Consider the following 26,404-nt stretch of genomic DNA (forward strand, 5'->3'; position numbering starts at 1 on the left):
GTTATCAATAAAAAAATAAAACGTGAGCGTGATTTATTGGATGTTCTGAAAAAATGTGTAGGCTACGTACTGGTGCTCTATATTAAGCTCTTTCTCCATGTGCGTCATCTTCACTTTCATTCTCATCACTTGTATCAGAAATTATGTTAATAACAAATTCCTCAAACAAATGGTCTTGTGCGATGTCTTTGGCATGGTATTCATCTTCGATTTTCTTCGTGTGGCTGATGCAACTACGCCAAGTTTCAGGGGTAATCTTGTTCATAGCCTCGTGAGTAATTTCCTCAACTCTCTTCAGGGACTGATCTCCGTTTGATTTTTTTTTTCTTTACTTCGCTCTTCAGCTGTGCCCATATTAATTCAATAGGATTGAACATACAATGGTAAGGAGGCAGTCTGAGTATTATATGTCCCTTTTCCATGGCCAATTGGTCTATCTCATATTCCTGTTTGCTTTTATGTTGTTTGCAGACAAAATACAGTTCCTTCTTTGTTTGAGATGGGTCAAATGTGATATTGGCAGATGACAGCCATTCAATTAAATCGCCTTTCTTACTGCTGGTTGTTGGCATTTTATTGATGGTTTTTGAGTGATAGGAAGCATTATCCATTATGATAAGGGATCTTTCTGGGATGTTTGGAAGTAATTGTTCCTGAAACCACTGCTTAAATCGTTGATGGTCCATTGACTCGTGGTAATCTCCCTTTGCTCCATTCTTTGATCGAAACATCAAGAGTCCTCCCGGCACAAAACCATTTTGGCCACCAGCATGTAGGATGATGAATTGAGCTCCTCTCCCTGTCTTAAGTTTAGGCCCAACTACCCTATCACCATCAGTCCAGCATCGCTCAACGCACATATTCTGGTTAATCCAAGTCTCATCTAGGTAGATTTCAGGGCGAGGATGAGAACTATCTCTGTTACCTTTTATTTTTCTCAGATACGCATTTCTTGCAGTTACGATGTCTTCTCTCTCCATTAATATCTTTCTCCCACTTTCTGCTTTTTTGTATCTGAAGCCCATCTGCCTCACAACTCTGTGTAGAGAAGTCCTTGATCCATTGAAAGATATGGGTGATGTCTTGACCCTCTTCAGTAGTTCTGTCAATGACGGAAGCTCACCTCGCTCGTAAAAGGAAAGTAATTCCCTCCTGATACAGTCCTTTTGAAAGTTATCGGTCTGTCCTACCACAGTGGAGAGTCTTGAACGTGGAGGTGGTGTGTTTATAATTCCATCTCGTGACATTAAAACTTCACTCTTAATCCTCCTGACGGTCCTTTCAGAAGCCCCAGTTGCATCTGACGTTTTCTCAACGGCATGTGCAGCAGTTAGACATGATCCCTCACTTTCAAAATACTGGTGGACATTGTGGATGATATTCCTGGCTTGAGCTAAGTACTTGGTGGGTGCATACCGATGCCTAACTCTGTCCTTCAATGACGGTCTGTCTTTGCCAGGCATATTGTTACAGCCAGGCTGGATTGTGCCCAAACATACCTGCCAGCAAACCTACATATAAGTAAACTTGGAAACATAATCATAACCTTTCCGATACGATGTCATTTAAAATAATTATGGTCAAGAGAAGTAATTTTCGAAACTAAGGGGCGATGTATAGCTAAAAGGTAAAAAATATCTAGCCTGTTTACTCGCCTCTATATTATACCCCTACACCACCTTTCCTTAAAACAAAATCATCTATAGATAGCCTGAACTAAGTTAGAAAGGCAACATCGCACTGAAGGATTTAGTAATGACTTCTCTCATGATACACTCAAACTCGGTCAATTTAGTTCAATTTGAAAACATCGCTAAACATCAAAGTAGGCTAAAGGAAAATTGTTTCATTTAAACTTCTCTATTATCACAGTATACAAAAGCTCAAACGCCTAATATAAACACTTACATTGACTGAATGACGAGAGAGCATGCTGTCGTAAGGGAAGGGGGGCAAAGAGCTCTCCATGATAAAGAAAAACGGTACGCATAAATAAAAAAAACTTCTGCGTCCCGCCTTCACTCAGCTGTCGCTCAGTGGCTGTTCGATTGAGCTGCCTCCCTCCCCGCAGAACTCGTATTTTCATTTGAATTTTTTTAATTATTCAGAGTTGTGGCACGGTTTAAGGGTGCGGACTGATCTTATAATTTAAATATGTGTTATAGCAACACTTAGATTAAGCAGGTTTCCTTGATATTCTGAAATTTTACCGACTTTCTGGAACGTAAAGGAATTGTTCGAATGCTGACCTTGGCTTGGACTGTAATGTAACACTTTGTTGACTCATTATCTCTATCTTCCTGCGAAAATTTCATTGTTGCTAAGTTTATAGCGGATTTCATATTGCTTTTGAAGATTGTGCTGTCGAAAAACTCAGTATCACATCTATTAATAAAGAGTGTATCGGTTAAGGCAAGAACGAAATCGAACAAACACCTCCAGCCAATCAGAGCCTCAGGCAGAACAGTGTTACCATACATGCCTGGCCAAAGTAACTGGTATGAGGTATAGTGAAAAATACTCATATCAAGCAACATTTCTGTAGTCTTAGTCAAGCCATACTTTTTTTCTCAGAGCTGCCCTTCCAGAATTAGGGTGCATCTTTCACACTGCAGCATCTAACATGCCATGAAATACGGTAATGACTGTACTTTGGTGAGAAAACCACGAACTCTAGTGGAATTCCCATTGGGCATCACTCAGTTCAACCGTCCCTGTATGCACTTCAATCGGGATGGTTTCTACAACATTTGTCACTGTTTCATAAGAGACCATTCTTATGCACGACATTGGTGCTTTCACGGAGCGATTTTATTGCGTGAGAATATTGTTCGCCCTCTCTCCGTTGACCGTTGAAATTAGGCCATGCCTACTTCCAACACACACGGCCAGCTCTTACTTCTTTTCCCAGTTTGAACTCAGTCAGCTTTGGATTGCCTCAAGGATAAGATCGTTTGTGCCCAGCATAGAGCAGCGTCTCCGTTGTACAGCGAATTCCTGGATCTCCACCTAGACGGTGATCGGCTAAGTGAGCTTGCAGCGAATAGCAGCGCTTGGTGTTTCAACATGCAGACGCCCAGTCTTTCGTCAGCTCCATTCCCTCCATTGACCAGTATTTCCGTTCGATTTTCTAGGCTTAAGTCTAATTAGCTTTTGAATGATCGAGTGAGTGTATTTCCTTTGTTTTTTTAATTTATGGGTCCCTCAGTGACCGTGAATTCCCCTTTTGAATTCATTCTGAGACTCATATAAAGTAAATTTATTTAATTTGTAATAAATAAATTTACAGTTCTTTTCTTTGAGCTTAATGTAATTAGAATCATGTTTTATTTCTTCACATTAAGCTTATTTCAGTTTGCCGCTCCTAGTTTGCACAAACTCCCTACATTGTTCACAACTAGTATTTAGGCCAGCTCTTTTGTAACAAACTTAAATCCGTTGTGACAGCCAGGAGTTAAGCACCGGCAAGAACCTGTCCATTATGATTAGTGTTAGTTATTGACTGTCAGGGGTGGAGTCACTTTCTCAAGAGGCTAACAGTACTAACAATCAGTGCTCGTGAGTTGTTGTTGTTGTTGTTGTTGTTCCCTAGGCAGTCTGGCCGAACAGCCCTGAGTCCCTTAGGAAGGCCACAGAGGAGACCGGGCTCTCCCACAGAGCACTCAAAGAGTGCATGTTGTGCTGCTGGCATAGGTGATTGTGTGCAATGCAGTCTTCCATAATGTGCTCAATAGTATGAGGTGCTGCGTTGCATCCCAGACAGGTGCGATGGAGTCAGCCAGCCCCCCCTGGTAGCCCAAGAGGGCTGGACGGTGCCCACATCTCAGCCCAGCCAGGCGGACCCCATCCTCATGAGGGAGACAGGATACAGAAGGGCGGATGTCAGGAGGCCGTGCATGCAGCTGTGTGCCGTCCCCAAGTGACCGAATGGAGTGGCGAGTGATCCAAATGTGGATACGCTTCCAGAAACTGGTCTGAGGTGGGCAAGGGGGGAGAGATGACAGTATTTGTGTATGGTATTGTGTGTTGGGTGTTGTTTTGATGTTCCTTGGTGTGGGTGGATGTGCTGCCATGTAATATAGTGGATGTTGTGGGTTTGTGGAGGCTGCAGCAAGAAACTGGGTGCCTCTCAAGTCTAGGTGATCCTTGACTTCGAGGACTTTGGTTTCTTGATGTAGGTGGTCTGTGGGTGTAGTAGCTGTGCAGCCTATGATTATTTTTAGGGCCTTGTTCTGTATGGTCTGTAGAGTGTTGTAGTGTGTTTTGGTGAGGTTAGGAGCCAAGGCAGGGCTTGCATAATTCATCACTGAATGTATGTATTGTTTGTATACTGTGGTGAGTAATCAGTCTCTCCTGTGTATTGTTGAGAAAGTTTATAAATTCTCATCCTTAGAGAATTGGCAAAGTAAGCCAGTATAAAGTAAAACTCACTACTTGATTTTCACAAGTCAATTCCTTGTCTCTACTTTTGAGCAATGTCTAAGCATATTTTATTCTTAAATTCACATCATCACATGACATCTGGCGACCTCATTCCAGGATATTAACTCCTAGCTCTAAAGTTATTAAAGAAATAATACTCACTCACTCACACCTAGGTATCTGTTATCATTAAAGTCTATAGGCACTATCTTACTGGTGCTTACTGATTCATCTCTATTAATTTTACGTAATAGTTTTCCCAGTCTGTTGCATTTTATTTATTTTCTTTCTTTACCAGTTGAACTATAAAAGACTGGTCACTGCCAGCCTGTGCCTATATTCTTTACTTTTGATTATTACCATTTCTCTGCAAAACAGAAGTCAGTACTCAGTGTTTAGTACACTCAGCCTTAGCTGAGTTAGCATCATGGCTACTAATATATATGTACAGGACACCAAAGATATGGCGCTTATCGATCCCCAAGAAATTAAAGAATATGTGCTCTCACAGTCTAGTTATGAACAGCAGTATGAGAGTGATGCCCATGAAGAGCGTAGAATTCAACGCGAACATGAGCGAGAACAGCGCGGGGAACGTGACAGAGAGCGTGAACACGAGCGAGAACAACGTGAACACGAGCGAAAACAATCCGAACAACGCGAGAGAGAGTGCGAATACGAGCGAGAACATGAGACAGAACATGAACACAAACGTGCCGAGCGCGAGGCATGTCAGAAACATGAACTTGAGATGCTGAAGCTCAAGTGAGACTCCTTGGCTTCAGACACACCTGGTGCAGCTAACCCAAGCTCCACGAGCGCTCTCCCTGCACGTGTTCTGGCAACCCCGCACCTAAAGCTTCCTTCACACAAGGAAGGCGAGCGAATCGAGCCATTCATAGCTCGTTTCGAAGACATGGCGCAGCTGTACCAGCTGGATGAGGCAGCTAAGCGGCTCCAGTTTCTTAGCTTGTTTGAGGGCCCTGCCCTCGATATTCTCAACAGAATTCGTGGAGACAATCTCACGTATGAGATGATGAAGGCTGCACTCATCAAAGCGTACGGTCTCACAGCTGACGATGCCAGGAGTCAGTTTATGAGGGCACGTCTACAAGAAAAGGAGACTACTGTTCAGTTCCTTGATCGGCTTACTGCTTACTTAGATGAGTGGATAGAGAAAGATGAGACCTCATGCATGCGAGAGGGGATGCTCAATCTTACGCTGCGCATGCAGCTAAAAAAGTCGTGGCCTGCTGACTTTATGACTCAGCTTAAGATCTGCCAGGTAAAGGATGCCAGCCAAATGGTGGAGAAGGCTGATGCATTCTTTACTGCGTATGGATACCAAACTCATAAGCAACACACCTGGAACAGGAAAGCTGACAAGTCTGGGAAACCATCTCAGACTGAATCCCAGCATCAAGGCCATTCTCAGAATAGTGGCCAAGGTCCAAACAAACCGCAGAAGAAGGACCAGAGGCAAAATACCCAGAAACCTGAGTGGAAGGGGAACAACAAGTACCCTAACCAGCAGCAGTATCAGCCATGCGATCGACAGTCAGGACAATCCTTTTCAGCACTAGCCCTAGTGTATCAGAGGTAGGAGGCAAATTCAGCCTTCACTCCACAACAAGCGCACAGTGGTGCCGTCCCCACCAGTACAGGTACTTCCCCACAGTGCACTAGTCCCCCAGCAACAGTGAACCCTCCTCCACAGGTGGTCAACACTCCATCTCCCCAGACGGTGAGTACAACCCCTCAGGTATCTAATTCTTAAGGCGCCATGTTTGCTGCATCGTTCCGCAGTCTCATCAATGACTGGCTGCTACCTCCTCAGACCCTTCCACCACCAACATTGCCTTTCTTGTTCACCCAGGGTTTGTGGGAGGTGTTTCCGTAAATGTTCTGAGGGATAATGGTTCCTCAGGTTGCTCTGTCAAGCAGAGTTTAGTTCGGCCCGACGAGTACACAGTTAAGCAGATCCAAGTTACACTTATTGATGGATCAGTGAAATTGTTCCCTGAGACACGTATCCAAGTGGCATCTCCTTTCTACACCGTCTTGATAGCTGCTGTTGTCATGCCAGAACCTTTGTTTTGACCTTACTATTGGTAACATACCAGGCATCAAAAATAGTTACTGCGTAGATCTTGCTACTCAGACTTTGGCTGTTGCAGTAACACAAGCCATTGTCAAGGCTCCGAACCGTGTCACTCCATTGACCGTCACAACGCTGCAAGATCTGATTCGTAGTCAAGATTTCGTTCAAGAACAACAGTCTGACCCGACACTTGCCTCAGTGTGTAAGAAGCTGGAGGGTAATGTGATTAAGTATTCACAGGGGGGTCAAGCCAGGTTCCTTCGTAAACAAGGACGGCTGTACCATAAGTCACGAACACCCCAGGGCGAGGTTCGAGTGCAGTTTGTCATTCCCACTAAGTATCACCAAGCAGCATTAGAATAGGGTCATTGCTCACCCTCAGAAGGTCACATGGGCAAAGAAAAAACCCAGGGTGGTATCCATGCTGACTTTTTCGGGTCAGGAATTGGACAGGAAATACATGGTTTCCCGCGATCCTGCAATGTGTGTCAACGTACCACCAATCAGGGTCATGTCCTTCCTGCGCCACTTGAATCTACGCCCATAATCTCTGAGTCAGTCGAAAGAGAGGGCAGTGGCAGTGTGGGTGCAGACATGACGTCTCGCCCGCTGGACCCACAGGACACACTATGTCCAGGGCCTGTACATACATATGTACCGTAGGTTAAGGGGAAAGTTCAAGACCCCCACAGAGCCAATTCGAGGCTGTGTCTGAATTACCTTGTGGAGTGTCTTGAGCTGTGGGCTTCTCTGAGGATTCCTGGAGAATGCACATTATCCAAATGAGCGTTCACACCCATGTTCGGTGTTAAAATGTGACCTGCCCGAGATTGCGTAGGGATTCTCAGCTTTCCGATATTAAATGTAAGTGTAGAGTTACGTTTAACCAGTAAACTGCCCGTTCTGAGAGATTTGAGCAATTCAAGGACTATGTTTCCTGGTTAATAATGTGTCCATTACGAAAATAACGGTGTACCTTTTGTAGCATAAGTACTGACTACTAGGCAGAGAGAAACTGTAATTTAATAAAAATTGTTTGTCGCATTGACACTTTTGATGCTCCACCTTGACTGATTTTGCAGGTACAGCTGGAGGATGTAGCAGTTTTGTCGTGCAGATCAGCTGATCATCTCTGCCGCATGCTGCCGCCTCTTCTCTTCTGCCTTGTTGTCTCCATTTACTATTAATTTGTATCGTATCATTTTACACATAGGGACAGTGACACTACAACTGTCACAACTACACCGTGTATTACATACACCACGCTACATAACAATTAGTTGTTAATGTAAATGTAGCGAACTTTTCACTCAGTTTGACCTGAGTGGTGGTGGGTTAGTGCCCCACCCTGTAAAAAGAACTAACTAAAAAGGCGAACAAAGCGCCTCGGACCCGGACGGACCATACATTGACGACTAAGGAACGGACAAAGGACATTCTTAGGGTTGGAACATGGAATGTTAGAGGAGTGAATGATGAAGTGAAAGAGAGAGAGATTGTTCAGGTGCTTGAGGATGCAAAAGTGGATATATGTGGATTGACTGAAACTAAATGGAAAGGTGAAAGGGTGAGAGAATGGGACTATGGTGTAGGTATATGTGCGGGAGTCAGTGAGAATGAGAGGGCAAGAGAGGGAGTATGTCTGATGATAAGCAAGAAGTGGAAGGAAATTATAAGAGAGTATGGAACAGTGGGTGCAAGGATTGTATGGGTGAGGATGAAAGTAGGTATACAAGCATGGGCGATCGTATGTGTGTATGCTCCAACAGAGGATCGAGTGGCAAGAGTGAAAGATGAGTTTTGGGCGAGAGTAGAAGCATGCATGGACAAGTTTGAGAGGAGCGAGAGAGTGCTGTTGATTGGAGACATGAATGGCAAAGTTGGGAATGTACGAGTGGATGGAGTGGTTGGTCAGTGGGGTGTGCCAGCTGAAGTAGATGGGAATGGTAGTGCTTTGGTGGACATCTGTGCTTGTAAGGGGTTGGCAATAGCCAACACCTACTTTCGTCATAAGATGATCCACCGGCATACATAGAGAGTGATGAGGAGGATGGATGGTGAACTTGTTGAACGAAAGGCAATGATAGACTACGTGTGTGTGGATGAGCGAATGAGAAGACAAGTGTTGGATGCAAGAGTGTGGAGAGCGTGGGGGAATGGAGTCTCGGACCATCACTTAGTGATGGCCAAGGTAAAGATGCAAAGAAAGTGGTTGAGGAGGCAAAGGGGAAGACAGGAGGAAGCAGCTCCTGTGAGTAGAGTGGAGAAATTGCAAGATAGTGAGAAAATGACAGTATAAGAGCATAGTGGAAGAAAGATTGGGAAGGTATGAGCTAGAGCAGATGGAAGGGGTGGAAGACGTATGTAAGATATTCACGGAAGAGATAGGCGCAGCGTGTGAGGCGGTTTGTGGAGTGAGGAGGAGATGCAAGGGTGTGCAAGGGACAGCATGGTGGAATGATGAGGTGAAACGAGCTGTGGAACAAAAGAAGAAGGCATATGGTGAATGGTTGGTGAGTAGAGGTAGGGGAGAAGATGAGAGAGAGAAGAGAGAGGTATATGTGAGCAGGAGAAGGGAGGTTAAGAGACTGGTGAAGGAGAGTAAGAAGAAAGTGGATGAAGAGTTTGGGAGGAATCTGAGTGTGAAATGGAGGGAGAGTAAGAAATTGTTTTGGAAGGAGGTAAAGAAAGTAAGGCAGTGTGAAAGGGGAAATAGTAGGGGAGTGAAAGATAGGAATAATAGATTGTTGGTGGAGACGAGAGAGAAATTGAGGAGATGGAAGGAGCACTTTGAGGATTTGTTGAATGTAGAGAGTGAGAGCAGTGTGAGTATAAGTGGTTGGGGAATGGCTGGGAGAAGAAGAGATGAGAGGAGGGAGGAAGAGATCAGTAGGGCGGAAGTAGTGGAAGCGATGAAGAAGATTAAGCTGGGAAAGGCCCCAGGAATTGATGGAGTGTGTGGTGAAATGCTTAGGTATGGGGGTGAAATTGTTGTGGAGTGGATATGGAAGTTGTGTAGATTGGCTTGGGAAGAGGGAAGGGTTCCAGAGGACTGGAAATCAGGTATAATTGTTCCTCTGTACAAAGGAAAAGGGGAGAGCGAAGTATGTGGTAACAATAGGGGTATTTGCCTTCTTAGTGTGACTGGTAAAATATACGGTAGAATACTCATTGATAGGGTTAGGCATGTGACAGAGGAGCTAGTTGGAGAAGAACAAGGGGGATTTAGGAAGGGAAAAGGGTGTGTAGATCAGATATTTGTTCTAAGATGTTTAGTGGAGAAGGATCTAGAGAAGGGAAGGAAAGTGTATGCTGCCTTCATGGACTTGGAGAAAGCTTATGACAGAATAGATAGGCAAGGTATGTGGAAGGTATTAAGAATATATGGAGTGGAGGGGAAATTGTTGAGTGCTGTAAAGAGTATGTACGAGGGAGCTAGGGCTACGGTGCGAGTGGATGGTGAGCTGAGTGAGTTCTTTGATCTCAATGTGGGACTGAAACAGGGGTGTGTGATGTCTCCATGGCTGTTTAATACATATATGGATGGGGTTGTAAAGGAGGTGCAAGGTAGGGCAGTGGATGTGGGGGTGGCCCTAATGAATGAGGGTGAGATTTGGAAGCTTCCGGTGTTGCTGTTTGCTGATGATACAGTATTGTTGAGTGAAGATGAATGGGAGTTGCAAGGTTTGGTGAATGAATCTGGGACAGTGTGTAGGAGGAGGAAGCTGAAAGTTAATGTAAACAAAAGTGAAGTTATGGTGTTTGAGAGGAATGAAATCACAGAGTGTGCAGTGAGGTTGGATGGTGAGGATATGGAGAATGTGAGTGCATTCAAGTACTTGGGTAGTGTGATGAGTAAGGATGGAACTTTGGGGGGATGAAGTACGTGAAAGGGTACAGCAGGGAAGGAAGGTTGTTGGTACACTGAAAGCAGTGATGAGAAATAGGGAGGTGAGTATGGAAGTTAAGAAGTCACTGCATGATAGTATTGTGATCCCTACCCTGACATATGGAAGCGAGGCGTGGACCTTGCAAGAGGGGAACAAGTCAAGAGTGAGAGCAGTGGAAATGAGTTACTTGAGAGGAGCATGTGGAGTGACATGGAGGGACAGGTTGATGAATGAGAAGTGAAGGAACGTTGTGGGGTAGATGTGGATGTGGTTGAGAAGATTAGGAGAAATACACTGAGGTGGTTTGGACATGTGGAGAGAATGGAGAATGAAAGACTGACTAAGAGGGTGTATGTAGGTGAGGTGGAGGGAAGGAGAGGGAGGGGTAGACCGAGGATGAGGTGGAGGGATGGAGTTAAGAGGTATATGAGGGAGGGGGGGGTGAGTTGGGGGGAGGGTAGTCAAATGGTGGGTGACAAGAGTGACTTGGAGGCATTTTGTCTGCGACCACCCTTTGCGGGATTAGGGCGTCGGGCTATAGATAGATAGATAGATTGACCTGAGTACAGGATTTTTCACCGTCGTCATGGAGTTTTTCCCTCAGGCTTGCTTCTATTAATGTAAATACGTGGTTTTTACACACATGCGCGACAGTGATTTTCTCCTGTAGCAGGATAGTACACACACCACAGTGTGAATCTTGTTTCACTGAGTTAGGATGTAAATATGTATATCGTAAAATTTTTCTGAAGAAAAATTTGATTTTGATGGGGCACAATGTCACGAATTCACGCAAGTGTATTTATACAAATTCGTGGCATTGTACTTTGGTGAGAAAACCACAAACTCTAGTGGAATTCCCATTGGGCATCACTCAGCTCAACCGTCCCTTTATGCACTTCAATCAGGATGGTTTTCACAACATTTGTCACTGTTTCATAAGAGACCATTCTTATGCACGACATTGGTGCTTTCACGGAGCGATTTTATTGTGTGTGTATATCATTCATCCTCTCTCTGTTGACCGTTGAAGTTAGGCCATGCCTACTTCCAGCACACACGGCCAGCTTTTACTTCTCTTCCTAGTTTGAACTCAGTCAGCTTTGGATTGCCTCAAGGATAGGATCGTTTGTGCCCCATCCATATATATATTAAACAGCCATGGAGACATCACACACCCCTGTTTCAGTCCCACATTGAGATCAAAGAACTTGGTTTGGTGAATGAATTTGGGACAGTGTGTAGGAGGAAGAAGCTGAAAGTTAATGTAAACAAAAGTAAAGTTATGGTGTTTGAGAGGAATGAAGTCACAGAGTGTGCAGTGAGGTTGGATGGTGAGGATATGGAGAATGTGAGTGCATTCAAGTACTTGGGTAGTGTGATGAGTAAGGATGGAACTTTGGGGGATGAAGTACGTGAAAGGGTACAGCAGGGAAGAAAGGTTGTTGGTACACTGAAAGCAGTGATGAGAAATAGGGAGGTGAGTATGGAAGTTAAGTGAATTCCTGGATCTCCACCTAGATGGTGATCGGCTAAGTGAGCTTGCAGCGAATAGCAGTGCTTGGTGTTTCAACACGCAGACGCCTAGTCTTTCGTCAGCTCCATTCCCTCCACTAACCAGTATTTCCGTTCGTTTTTCAAGGCTTAAGTCTAATTAGCTTTTGAATGATTGATTGAGTGTATTTCCTTTGTTATTTGAATTCATGAGTCCCACAGTGACCATGAATTCCCCTTTTGAATTCATTCTGAGACTCATATAAAGTAAATTTTTAATTGATAGGGTTAGGCATATGACAGAGGAGCTAGTTGGAGAAGAACAAGGGGGATTTAGGAAGGGAAAAGGGTGTGTAGATCAGATATTTGTTCTAAGATGTTTAGTGGAGAAGTATCTAGAGAAGGGAAGGAAAGTGTATGCTGCCTTCATGGACTTGGAGAAAGCTTATGACAGAATAGATAGGCAAGGTATGTGGAAGGTATTAAGAATATATGGAGTGAAGGGGAAATTGTTGAGTGCTGTGAAGAGTATGTACGAAGGAGCTAGGGCTACGGTGCGAGTGGATGGTGAGCTGAGTGAGTTCTTTGATCTCAATGTGGGACTGAAACAGGGGTGTGTGATGTCTCCATGGCTGTTTAATATATATATGGATGGGGTTGTAAAGGAGGTGCAAGGTAGGGCAGTGGATGTGGGGGTGGCCCTAATGAAAGAGGGTGAGATTTGGAAGCTTCCGGTGTTGCTGTTTGCTGATGATACAGTGTTGTTGAGTGAAGATGAATGGGAGTTGCAAGGTTTGGTGAATGAATTTGGGACAGTGTGTAGGAGGAAGAAGCTGAAAGTTAATGTAAACAAAAGTAAAGTTATGGTGTTTGAGAGGAATGAAGTCACAGAGTGTGCAGTGAGGTTGGATGGTGAGGATATGGAGAATGTGAGTGCATTCAAGTACTTGGGTAGTGTGATGAGTAAGGATGGAACTTTGGGGGATGAAGTACGTGAAAGGGTACAGCAGGGAAGAAAGGTTGTTGGTACACTGAAAGCAGTGATGAGAAATAGGGAGGTGAGTATGGAAGTTAAGAAGTCACTGCATGATGGTATTGTGATCCCTACCCTGACGTATGGAAGCGAGGCGTGGACCTTGCAAGAGGGGAACAAGTCAAGAGTGAGAGCAGTGGAAATGAGTTACTTGAGAGGAGCATGTGGAGTGACGTGGAGGGACAGGTTGACGAATGAAGAAGTGAAGGAACGTTGTGGGGTAGATGTGGATGTAGTTGAGAAGATTAGGAGAAATACACTGAGGTGGTTTGGACATGTGGAGAGAATGGAGAATGAAAGACTGACTAAGAGGGTGTATGTAGGTGAGGTGGAGGGAGGGAGAGGGAGGGGTAGACCAAGGATGAGGTGGAGGGATGGAGTTGAGAGGTATATGAGGGAGGGGGGGCTGAGTTGGGGGGAGGGGAGTCAAATGGTGGGTGACAGAGTGACTTGGAGCGTTTTGTCTGCTGCCACCCTTTGCAGGATTAGGGTGTCGGACTATAGATAGATAGATAGTAATAAATAAATTTACAGTTCTTTTCTTTGAGCTTAATGTAATTAGAATCGTGTTTTATTTCTCCACATTAAGCTTACTTCAGTTTGCCGCTCCTAGTTTGCACAAACTCCCTACATTGTTCACAACTAGTATTTAGGCTAGCTCTTTTGTATCAAACTTAAATCCGTTGTGCCAGCCAGGAGTTAAGCACCGGCAATAATCTGTCCATTATGATTAGTATCAGTTGTTGATTATCAGGGGTGGAGTCACTTTCTCAAGAGGCTAACAGTACTAACAATCAGCACTCGTGGGTAATCAGTCTCTGCTGTGTACTGCTGAGAAAGTTTATAAATTCTCGTCCTTAGAGAATCGGCAAAGTAAGCCAGCATAAAGTAAAACTCACTACTGTACTTGATTTTCACAAGACAATTCCTTGTCTCTACTTTCGAGCAATATCAAGCGTTTCTAATTCCTAAATTTACATCCCCCCGTGACAATCATATCTCAGGGGTAGATTGAACATGTTAAGTATAGGGATGTGTTTTTAAGCCTTCGCTTCCCCCCTTAACCAAGTCCTAAACCCATCCAAATCAATCCAAAAAAAAGTTTAAAGCCAATCTAAATGGCCTAACAGCTGTAAAAAAAAGGCTAATCTAAGCCTAAAACCAGTGCCTGTCTCGTTTGTATTCCCTGGAGAATGCGATCTCTGACTCGTATTCAAACTCAGTAGAGAAGAAGCAGCAGCATTCTATACAATCCCACCATTAGATGATCCCAAGACAATTAAATAAACATCTGTTATGCATAATAATAATGTATGAATGACACAGAATCATCCAAGGTGCAAACTGTTGTAAAGGAGAATTGCTGATGTTTTGACAGGGAATTCTCTTGACAGGGAATGTAATCGATGATGCAATCGGGATAGCCTTTTCAACAGCCCCTCTTTATGTCGTTTTTGTTACTGTTCTGGTTGCTGAGCTCCTTTATCTTCATCTCTCTTATTTTCCAGCATTTATTTAGAAATGCCTTTGTATTTTCAAAGTGTTTTCCCTTGAACAACCCAAATGGAAACACATGAATTATCAATCAATGATGCAATCGGGACAGCCTTTCCAACAGCCCCTCTTTATGTTGTTTTAGCTACTGTTCTGGTTGCCGAGTTCTTGTATTTTCTCTTCTCTTTTTTTCCATCATTTATTTAGAAATTCCTTTGTATTTTCTAAGTGTTTTTCCTTGAACAGGCGGATGTCTATCTATCTACCTAACTATTGCCCGATGCCTTAATCCTGTAAGAGGTGACCACGAACAAATTACCTCAAAGTCGCCCTGTCCCTCGCCATTTCACTGCCTTGCTCCAAACTCGCACTCTCCTCTCTCCTATAACTCTCCACTCCGTCCCTCCATCTCATCCTTGGCCTCTCTCTCTCTCTCTCTCTCTCCTCCCTTCCACCTCACTCACATACACTATCCTTGTCAGTCTCTCATCCTCCATCCTCTCCACATGGCCAAACCACCCGAATGTAAACATATAATTTCTTGATGTGGCAGTTTTCATCAATGCATGACTTAATATATACTTAAATTTATCATTATGTTTTCCATGATAGTTTAGACAACAGTTCAATGGTCAAACATGAAATACTCTTCACTGAGTCACCTAGTTGTCCACACTGTTTTGTACATCCTCTGATAAGCAAGAATCAGTACCCCAAATGACAAGTCTTCACTCCACCTATAAATAAAACACATTAATCTAAGTCTAAAAAAAAAGGTTATAAATCAACCTAAAAACAAAATCGAAGTAAAAAATACAGTACCATCAAAATCGGTTAAAAAAAAAAAAAAAAATCATTGCAAAACCGGGCGTAGTCCTACGATAGGCAGGGTAGGGTGGTATTTCTACCCCCATCACTATTCCGGGGTATCGCATCTAGGGGTACTGTAAATCGGGGTTTGCCTGTACACAGTATAAATATGTAGAGAGAGAGAGAGAGAGAAAGAGAGAGAGGGGGGGGGGCCTTAAAAAAAAAAATAATAATAAAAATGATGCTCCAATATGAGAGATAAAAAGTATCTCATCTCCAGACAGTTATGGTATTAACAATCCATGTACAGGAAGTCCTTGTTATGATGTAGTTTTACATTGTTGATTGCTGTCAATTCTACAATAAAGAACAGAAAATAAATCCCAATGAAAGTTTTATTGCCACTACAAAATTATGTCTACCTACTGCCAGATGCCTTAATCCTGTAAGGGGTGGCTACAAACAACTGCCACCACGTCACCCTATCCCCCGCCATTACACTGCCCTACTCCCAGCTCACACCCCCCTCTCTCATATACCTCTCCACATCATCCCTCCATCTCATCCTTGGCCTCCCCCTCCCTCTCCCCCCCTCCACCTCACTCACATACACTCTCCTCGTCAGTCTCTTGTTCTCTATCCTCTCCACATGGCCAAACCATCTCTATGTTTCTCCTAATGTTTCCTATCACATCCAGATCCACACCACAATGCTTCATCACTTCCTCAATTGTCAGTCTGTCTTTCCATGTGACTCCACATGCTCCTCTCAAACAACTCATTTCCACTGCTTTCACTCCTGACTTGTGTCCCTCCAACAACGTCCAAGCTTCACTTCCATATGTTAGAGTTGGCATCACAATACTGTCATGCAGTAACTTTTTCACTTCCATGCTCACATGCTCACTTCCCTGTTTCATATCACTGCTTTCAAGGAACCAGCAAGCTTTCTTCCTTGTAGTACCTTTCATGCACTTCACCCTTTAAACTTCCATCCTTACTCATCACACCACCAAAGTACTTAAATGCACTCACATTTCCATTTCCTCCTTATCCATGCTCTCACCTCACCATTTAGTTTCAGTTAATCCACATACATCTGCTTTTGCACCATCAAGCACCTGGACAATCCCTCTCTCTTTAGCTCATCATTTGCACCCTATGAATTACAACATAAAATTGCAATCCTTTCCTTCCTTCCCCTTCTGTCTTTCTTTATTTCATTCTTTCCTCGTCCTACTTCCTACAGGTGACTTTACACTCCCTCTTTTGCCTTTCTTTCTTTCACTCTTTCCTCGTCCTTCTTCCTGCAGGTGACTTTACACTCCCTCTTTTGCCTTTCTTTTCTTTCACTCTTTCCTGTTCCTTCTGCCTGTGGTGACTCTACAATGAGTGACAAGCTGAGTGGTTTCCTGTACACCAGGAAACCATTTACTAAGCTGGGTGGTAACCATATAACCAAATTTTGGCACCTGGTGGTTTAGTGGGTAATTGCGGTGCTTCTGTCGTATTGAGTCGGTGAATCCAAGGGATGGGTGGAGCTACTGCTAATGTAATGCCACTCAGGGATGAGTGAGGCTGGTCACTCTCATCTTAAATGTCAGGACCAAACTGCCTAGCCCCGGTCTCCTATGCTCCTCATGGGGCAAGGTAGGATTAGATGATGGATGGATGGATGAATAAATTCACATCCCGTAAACATAACAATGGACTTGAGTTAAACAAACCAACAAAAAGAATGACATTCTGGTGACACTTTTTTTTTTTTTTTTTTTTTTTTTTTTTTTTTTACAAATAAACATTCAACATGCATTAAAATTTCCATGAGTAGTTACTTTCCAAAGTTTAGAAATTACACTATAATCAACAGACATATTTCTTACCTGTCAACAAGTGACCGAGCTTTGGCCAACTGCTGATCTACTTCCCAGCCTGTGCGACTCACACCAAAGCCAGCAGACCTATGCCCCCAAACTTCAATGGATAAAGCACCATCTGCACAATGCTCCAGGAAGTCTTCTGTTATTAACACTGTGTAGTCCTTGGTGTGTTCAAACTTGTGATACATATTTAAGGAAGAAAGAAAGAAAGAAAAGTGTTCAGTGAGCAAATAATCAACCTCTGCTTCATTTTGTGATATTTCAAATTATTAGAAGTTAGGTAGTACTTCAAGAAACATAAACTATCTCTTATAAAGCAAAAACAAAGGTGTTAAGTTGCTAATCACTGATGTACTGTATAGTACAGTCAATCATCAAGTAACATGGACGATATGGACAGCACAAGGACCGTGGTACTCAAACACGCATTGCCCAAACAATATGTTTGTATGTATAACAGTACAATGTGGTCTGGTGACTTTCCAAAACTCTTGCTTTTACCCCTTCTTACCACCTTACCCAACATAAATTACCCCCTACTTATACCCACCATCAGGTAAAACACTAAGAGATATCTCTCTATCTATCTATTGCCAGACGCCTAAATCGCATATGGGATGGCCACAAACAAATCGCCTCCACGTCACCCTGTCCTCCACCATTTCACTGCCCTGCTCCCAGCTCACACTCCCTTCTCTCATACACCTCTCTACTCCATCCCTACATCTCATCCTTGGCCTCCTCCTCCCTCTCTCCCCCTCCACTGATGAGGAGAGTGTATGTGAGTGAGAAAAAAAGATATAACTATTGTAAATAGGAATATGAATGGTATTTAAATAACTTAAACAAAAACAAAAGTTAGGCAGAGAACTCATTTGCTGTTGATATGTAGCTCTGCAGCACTCTTCCTCACCCCCCCCTCCCAATGTCGTTGTTTTCATTGTTGTGATGTTGCTCCTCCTGCACTTCCTTCTTCAACATAAGTCGAATTTTTTGATGGTGCTTTCATTAACGCCATGCTTTTTTGCCATTTCTACCTGCCTCTTTCCCTGCTGTAACTCCTTTACTAACTCATGGTCCATGTTGCTTTCTAGGTGGCTGGAGTTGATCACGCGGCATGGCTAAGAATTAATGTCCTTGCTCGAGACTCAGCACAAAAATATCTTGCTGCACAGTGCAGGTACAACTCAGTGAGATGCAAGAAAGGAATTAGTATACAGGGATTTGCCCAGGACAGGTACCCAGATGTAAACTGGCTAATCATGAAGAGTCTGGTGGGTGACGTCACCTCACACGACTTTCAAATTGTGTCACCAGGCCAGCTGACATTTCCCACATAAACTCGAGACTTTCCTCGTGTTGATTATGACCTGTTGCATTATGCTGACCATGTAAGTACAAAAACGCATCACTCAACCGCACATTACTCATGGATTGACTGTACTTCAAAATCATCCTCTTCAACTGATAAGTGGTTAACCAATGATGCATGCCACAGTACTGTACTTCAAAATACTGCAATCATGATAAATGAAAAATGTATTTAATAGGGTACTCACCTTAAATGTCATTGAATCTTTTGAGGTTGGTGCTACAGGAAATTCATTATTAACAACAGGAGCAACAACTTCACTCTCAGTCTGACCCCAGAACTGGTACTGACAGAAGACAAAGTGTGAGAGAGATGGAGGCAAGCCAGCTGCTTGTTTGATGGAAACCTGAAAGAAAAAATAATGAGTGCTTCATACTGTATTGACGAAGTTACAGTGGAGTCGCCTAATCCGCAGCAATTAGAGACTGATACCTACCCGTGGTTTACAAAGTTAAAAGGATATTTAGTCTGGACTCTTGTGGAACCCCCCTATAGCACCCTACCTACACTTAACTAGCCAACAGCAAACACAAACAGACAATCTTAGAAATATTCAATTCATGTCGACTGTTGCCCTGGGCGGTTGGGGCCGTCCATAACAGAGCCCAAGCCCAGGGAGAGGTAACCTTTAAAAAAAAAAAAAAAAAAAAAAAAAAAAAAAGGCCAGGTTGCGCTCAGAACTCAAGGGGGAACACATGTAGTTGGCAGTTGGTGGGACAGGAGGTAAAAAAAAAAAAAAAGGCAGCTGTAGTGTGCACACTTGCCACCAGAGCCGGGCTGTGATTGGCTGCTGGGTCAAGGTTGTCTGTGATTGGCTAGGAGCTGCAGAATACATCATGGATGCCTGGATATTATAAATCTCCTCAAAAATGAGCCACTTTGGAACACAGGATCCGTGTTTTTCAAGTTTTTTCTGCGGAATAAAAAAAATAGGGACTAGCTGGGCAAAGTACCATGGAGTACAAATCCATGGCTCACAGATAAGCGAATTAGGTGACTCCACTGTACTTCATTCATTTTAACTGGGCAGAGATTTTCATTCTTCAAGAGACTGTTTCCCACTGTTCAATGAAAAAAAAAAAAAATGCTGCAGCTTTACATCCTTTCCACTACACTTCTTCATTACTAGCATCATATTCTAGTGTTAATCTCTTACTATATCTCAGCACTTGGGATGGAGAGATGCAATTTTGTGTCTACTTGGAGTACGCACAGTACAGTAGCCATTACATTAAGCAATCACATCATCATAACCATTGTGTATGTGTGCAGTACTCCCTCCATTATCTGGACCTCCATTTTCCGAATGATTCTTTACCCAGATGCTGTGACCTGGCTGTATTAAACCATTTTAGGCACATTTTTCCATTTCATCTAGACAAAATACTTGCGTCTGAGTGGAAATTATGACTGTGCGAACATTTTTGCCTCCGGGCAGGAACAGCCCAGTGATGCCATGCTCTCTGGCTAGGTAGTTTGCCCAGCATCCCCTAGAGGCCCCCTCGGTCGTTCCTAGTTTCAGCCCGGCAACCGTGTGGTGAACAGCTCCTCTCGGACAGTTGTTATGGTGGTGCACGTGGTGCCTTTTGTGGTTGTTCCCTACCTGCTTCAGGCTCATTAAGGTAGGCCACCAGACCAACAGGATGAATGGTGCAGTGCAACAGCTTCACTAGCCGCAGTGCAACAGTCAGAGTCAAGGAGCTAGCGGGTTATTCAACATGACGCCCTGCGAGGAATCGCGAGTGCTGACATTGATTTTATTCTAGCTTACTGCACCGTACTGTACCATGATTTTATTCTATTTCACCATAATTTTATTTCATTTTACCATTATGTTTATTTTTGTGATGGCTGCATTCAATGCTCCAACGTAGATGCACTGCTTCATGCACAAGCTGACACTCATACATTTAGCCAAGATGGCTGCCTCATGTTTACATATGCAGAACCCCTTTCTTCCACTCCTTTGAAGTCTTTGTGTTGCTCATCCACTCACTCACATGTCCTGCTAATGTAATCATCCTCCTTAGCATTCCTTATGTTATATAACCATCTCATGAGTGCAAGGCCATTGAAACACCATCATTATCACAAAATAGCAATGCGAGTGTAGGACAAAAAGTGTAGTGTGTTACATTACGTGGAAGATAATTTCTTTTATGTGAAATACTGAAATCTGTGACTTGGAAAACAAAACATGTCAGGTAAGGGTACTAACCTCAGTGAAAAGCATGGTGTTAGTGAGGGCATCAAGAAAGGGCCTAAATGGGTAAGGCGTAGCCTTTCCCTTGATGTTAAACTGGACATTGTTAAGCACCGTAAGGACAAGCATGAGGTGAACATGATCACAGAAGCCCTTAAGCTTTCCCATTGCTTCACCCCATTCCTCTCCTGCTGCCTTATCACACTTATTCCCACCTGCCACACCACTATGCTCTACCTCAGCCTCACTGTTTCGCGCCGCATCACTCATCACCTCCTTAAGACCTGGAGTGATCGTCCAGACCCTCCAGCTTTCCCCCAGCCTTGGGGGAGGTTCCTTTGTAATGAATTGGACTGGTCAATGACATACTTCAGGTGAGTCGAAGAAATGTGTTTCGAGACGTCAGGTTCTGTGGCCCTTGGCCCCAAATGTATCCCCAGTGAACTCACGTTAAAACGACATCAATTAACGACCAGTCAGTATGTGATCAGGTTTTACTCACAAACTCACCCTAATGGTTACTGTGGTGTTCTGCATTTCATCATCATCTCTGCTGTGGCCAGATTCACCAGAGGATTCTGATAAAGTATCTGCAAATCTTTCTTGTGGAAACTGTCCAGATATTCGGCAAATTTCAACCTGAAATGGAAATAACACCAAATTATTAATTAATTCTAACAAAGTAACAGTTAAAAACATACAGTGGAGGTGATTAGCAAGTGATATACTTTATAACATATGTGACCATGCTTCAGTATGTAGTAATCCAGATACAACAGATTTTTACAAAAATATATCTTTTCACACATAAGAAATGAAGGTGGAGGAGAAGCTTTCAGTCATTGTATTACATGGGCCAAGCATTAAAATACAATAATCTCTCAAGTACGATGGTTAATTACTCCTTGGAACTTGCCATGTTAACCAAAGCTGCATTATTGAAATGCTGACAAACCATTATAAAGGCCTATCTGATTCTAACCACTAAGACAAAATTACCCTTTTCCTCACACATCTCTACCAGAAATACCCCAAACACCATTCCAACACACATAACATGGTACTAAGCTGCATATACCCCCACACATAATCTCTCTCTCTCTCTTCTCTCTCTCTCTCTCTCTCTCTCACACACACACACACACACACACACACACACACACACAGTTCTATTGGAGAGTTGTGGATGAGAAATTGAGGATCGTACTGACAGAGAGAGGAAGGGAAAGGGACGGAATTAAAAACAATGTAAAAAGATTGAAAGTGGCATATGCTAACACTGATGCCTTAATCTCGGCAAAGTTAGAAATCAATGATTTCTTGAGGATAATGAGCCAGATATTTTGTGCTTTGTGGAGACCAAGTTAAGGAAGGATATTGATATCCAAGTGGGAGATGGCAAATACAAACTATGGAGAAGAGATAGAAAAGAAAAAAATGTGAGGAGGTGTGATGACAGCAATGAAGGACAGCATAAATGTGGATAATGTGGAACTCGAAGAAGGTAGGGAAGAGGTGATAAATATTAAACTAGAAACCAGAGGGAAAGACAGGAGAGACATTGCAGTAGCGTATGTCTCCCCCCCGACACGAGGGCATGGAATGAGGCTGAATACCAGGAGATCTTGTCAGACATGGCTAGATACCAACAGGAAGTGATTGAGGGAAGCAACAATATAATCCTGGTGGGTGAGTTTAATTGTAAAGACATCGGAGGTAGTGAAAATTCATGGGGCAGTATGCTGTTAAATACAGCAATGAATAATGAGAGAGGGCAGTGTGTGGAAACTCCCTCTACTGTTGTTTACAGATGATTACTGTGTTGTTAAGTAAAGATGACGGGGAACTGCAAGGTTTGGTGAATGAGTTTGGGAAAGAAAGAAATGGAATCTAAAGATGAATGTAGAGAAGAGTAAAGTTATGGTCTCTGAGATAAATGAAGTCACTGAATGTACAGTGAAGTTGGATGAGGAGGAAAAGGAAATGTGAGAGCATTTAAGTACCTAGATGGTGTGATGAGTAAGGATGGATGTTTAGAGGGTGAAGTGCTTGACAGGGTATAACAATGAAGAAAGGTTGCTGGTTCTTTGAAAGCAGTGATAAGAAACAAGGAATTGAAAATGGAAGTTAAAAAGTTACTGCATGATACTATTGTGATACCAACTCTAATGTATGGAAGTGAAGCCTGGACACTGTTGGAGGGTCACAAGTCAAGAATGAGAGCAGTGGAAATGAGTTATTTGAGAGGAGCATGTGGGGTCACATGAAGAGACAGACTGACAAATGAGGAAGTGAAGGAGTGTTGTGGTATGGATGTGGATGTGATACGGAGTGTTAGGAGAAACACACTGAGATGGTTTGGCCATTCAGAGAGGATGGACAGCAAGAGACTGATGAGGAGTGTATGCAAGCGAGGTGGAAGGGGGGAAAGGGATGGGGAGACCGAGGATGAGATGAAGGGATGGAGTGAAGAGGTATATGAGAGAGGGAGATGTGAGCTGGAAGCAGGGCAGTGAAATGGTGGGGGACAGGACGACATGGAGGCGATTTGTTTGTAGCCACCCTTTACGGGAATAAGGAAACTGGCAATAGACAGATAGATAGAATGATGTAATGACCCAGTCGATCAAAGAAGAGACAAGTTAGATTTACTGCTAACTAAAGAACCTGATGGAACTGAATCTCAGAAATATCTGTGTCCTATAGGAAAAACTGATAATGCAGTAACTGAGTTCTATATGACAGAAGGGAATGTGGCACCATGAGATGAGCTATACAGGCATGGAAGATGCAACTTTGGGAAAGCAAACTTTACAGGACTGAGGAAATTTTTCAAAGAAGTAGATGGAAGAAAATTCAGAAAAATAAGAGAGATACAAAAGAAGTGGGATATCTTTCTAGGCATCTACAACTCAGGTGTGGAAAAATATGCGCTAAGGATAAGTGGAAGAGAACTGGAAAAAGGCTTGGTTATAAAAAAAAAAAAGTTGTACAATAGCAAAAGGAAAAGGGGATGTGGTACTGAACAAATGGAGGAAGACAGGTAACAACAAAACAAAGGAAGAATGCAAAAGAGCTAGAAATGAATATACAAGAATCTGTAGAGAGCAAGAAAGAAACTCTGAAAGAGCGATAACTGACAAATGTGTGGAGGAACCTAAATTGTTTTATGGGTTAGTCAATGACCAAGTGAAACAAAAGGAAGGAATCAAAAAGCTAAAAGTAAAAGGAAAGGTCTACAAAGATGAGGTAATGCAAGCTGAAATAATGAACAAAAGTTTCCAATTGGTTTTCACTAAGGAAAGTGATTTTGTGGAGGGAGTGGGAGTGACAAGAAATGTAAAAGTGGAAGTGCAGGAAGTGTATAAACTACTGGAAACTCAAGATGTAAGGAAGGCCCCAGGGCCGGATGGGATCTCAAACTGGATGCTAAAGAAATGCAAAGAACAAATGATGGACCAGATTCATGGTTTAATTATGTGTTGTCTGGAAGATGGGAAACTACCTCGGGAATGGAAGAGGGCCAATTAATATGGAACCAATCTACCATGGAGGGAACAAGGAAGAACCCCTGAATTATAGGCCAATGTCCCTGACCATCATGGTCACAAATAGTGCAGGAGAATCTTGAAAGACAAGTGGATAAAATATTTGGAGGAGATGGACATATTGGCAGAAAGTCAGTTTGGATTCAGAAATGGAAAGCCGTGTCTCCAATTTGTTGAGCTTTTACTCAAGGGTGACTGACATGCTACAAGAGAGAGATAGCTGGGTGGATTGTGTGTGCTTAGATCTGCAGAAAGCCTCTGACTAGGTACCCCATAAGAGACAAATGTGGAAATTGGTGCATATAGGAGAACTGAAAGGGAACCTCTTGGAGTGGATGAGAGACTTCGAGAGAGATCGAGAACTGAAAACTGTAATAAAGGACAGGATGTCATGGTGGTGGGAAGTAACAGCTGGAGTCACGCAGCGCTAGGTGATTGTGCAAGTAATATTCCTGATTTATGTAAACAATATAGTTGATGGAATGAAAAGTTACACATGTCTATTTGCAGGTGATGCAAAGATAAAGAGGAGAGTAGAAGTTGATGAGGAATGTAAAATGCTGCAAGAAGATCTGGACAGGATATACAACTGGAACCGGGTGTAGTGCCAAAAAAAATGTAAAATATTGGAAATGGATAAAAGTACTAAGAGGCCATCAGTGAACTACGCGATGGGAAAGCAACCAATCACAAAAGCATGAGAGGAGAAGAACCTGGGAGTGTTGGCCCAGGATAATTTGTCAACAGAAAAACACATTAACGAGATTGTTCGAGTAACATATAATCTCTTGACAAACATAAGTGTGGCATTTCAATAATATACTAGACGATGATAAAAAAAATTGGTAGAGGCTCTGATCCCCCCCAAGTTAGAATATGTGGCCATGGTGTGGTCGCCACGTAAAAGGAAACATATAAACAAGATCTAGAGAATACAAAGAGCAGCAACCAAGATGGTCCCCAGTCTGACAGATCTATTTTACAAGACTAGAAAAATTGGGTCTGCCTTCCTTAGAAGAAAGAAGAGAGTGGGGTGACATGAATGCAGTGTTCAGGGCCATGATGTGATAGACAAAACTGACAGAGAAGATCTGTTTGTATGGGATGGGGGAGCAACAAGAGGACATGGAAGGAAATTGAAAAACACAAGTTGCTTGAAAGGTAACCAGAAAGACAGCTTTCCATACACATGCATTGGCCTGTTGAATAGTCTGGAAAGAGATTGTCCAGTCTAAAACCTTATATGAGTTTAAAGTAAAGTTTGACTGGTTGAGACACAGAGATGGGACTCCACAAGTGTAGCTCATTTCCTGTACATCACAACTAGGTAAAACTAAGTAAATTCACACACATGCACTGACACATACACACTAATATACATACACATGTATATGCACAAGCACTAGTGCATGCACACACACACACACACACACACACACACACACACACACACACATCAAAAAGTCTGTGAATTTTACGAAATAGGAGTCCAAAATTACACCCCACAGCACAAAGAAATGGAAATGAAAAAAAAAAAGAAACACTTTAACACAGAATGTAAAAAATCAAAAGAAAAAAAAGAGACTTGTTGAGGAACAGATACACAAGACACAATAGTGAGAGGGCATATAATAACTACAGTAAAAGTCCAATTATTCAGTATCTTCGGGAGCGGGCCGATGCCGAGTAATCAGACTTGCTGAATAATTGAAAAACCTACCCTCTCAGTACCTCACATGTATTGGTGAAAGCTGTCATCACTATAGTCGGTTTCAGGGAGTCTGACGCACTTATTTTGCCAGCTGAGGACAGGTGGAATTGGTAACACTGCGATGCTCTTGGGCTGTGATTGGTCAACTATCGTCATGTTTGAATGTGCACAAATTGACTTTGTATTCCAACCAAAATCTCATTTATTGGTAAAATATCAAACTATACAGATGCAAATTAAAGCAATGATATCTTTAATGATAAATATGTGCCTTTTAAATTATTAGAGATAAACCTGAATGATATTCATAACAAAACTAAGTAAAGTCTCAAATGAACAGACAACAGTCAGCAACTGAAGCAGGCCTTAGGATGTGATTTATTTGTTTATATTGTCATTTCATTATGTTTAACTTCGTTCACACTGCACGTAGTTTTATCATAGCA

At 42.8% G+C, this 26,404-nt stretch overlaps 1 protein-coding gene across 5 annotated transcripts in view; it reads right to left on the reverse strand.

Annotated features, from left to right (window-relative positions):
* Khc-73 (Kinesin heavy chain 73) overlaps nt 1-26,404 on the reverse strand; it is a 1,251,394-nt gene that overhangs the window by 552,590 nt on the left and 672,400 nt on the right. For all 5 annotated transcript variants that reach the window (XM_080267622.1, XM_080267621.1, XM_080267623.1 and 2 more), the window contains exons 18-20: nt 21,210-21,338; nt 18,684-18,842; nt 17,128-17,300 (exon numbers count right to left, since the gene is read on the reverse strand). In XM_080267622.1, the coding sequence (XP_080123748.1) occupies nt 17,128-17,300; nt 18,684-18,842; nt 21,210-21,338 (461 nt within the window). The remainder of the gene's footprint in view (nt 1-17,127; nt 17,301-18,683; nt 18,843-21,209; nt 21,339-26,404) is intronic.

The sequence above is a fragment of the Coenobita brevimanus genome, chromosome 24, assembly GCF_032717465.1.
Source record: "Coenobita brevimanus isolate Jiangsu-jjx chromosome 24, ASM3271746v2, whole genome shotgun sequence".
Lineage (NCBI taxonomy): Eukaryota > Metazoa > Arthropoda > Malacostraca > Decapoda > Coenobitidae > Coenobita > Coenobita brevimanus.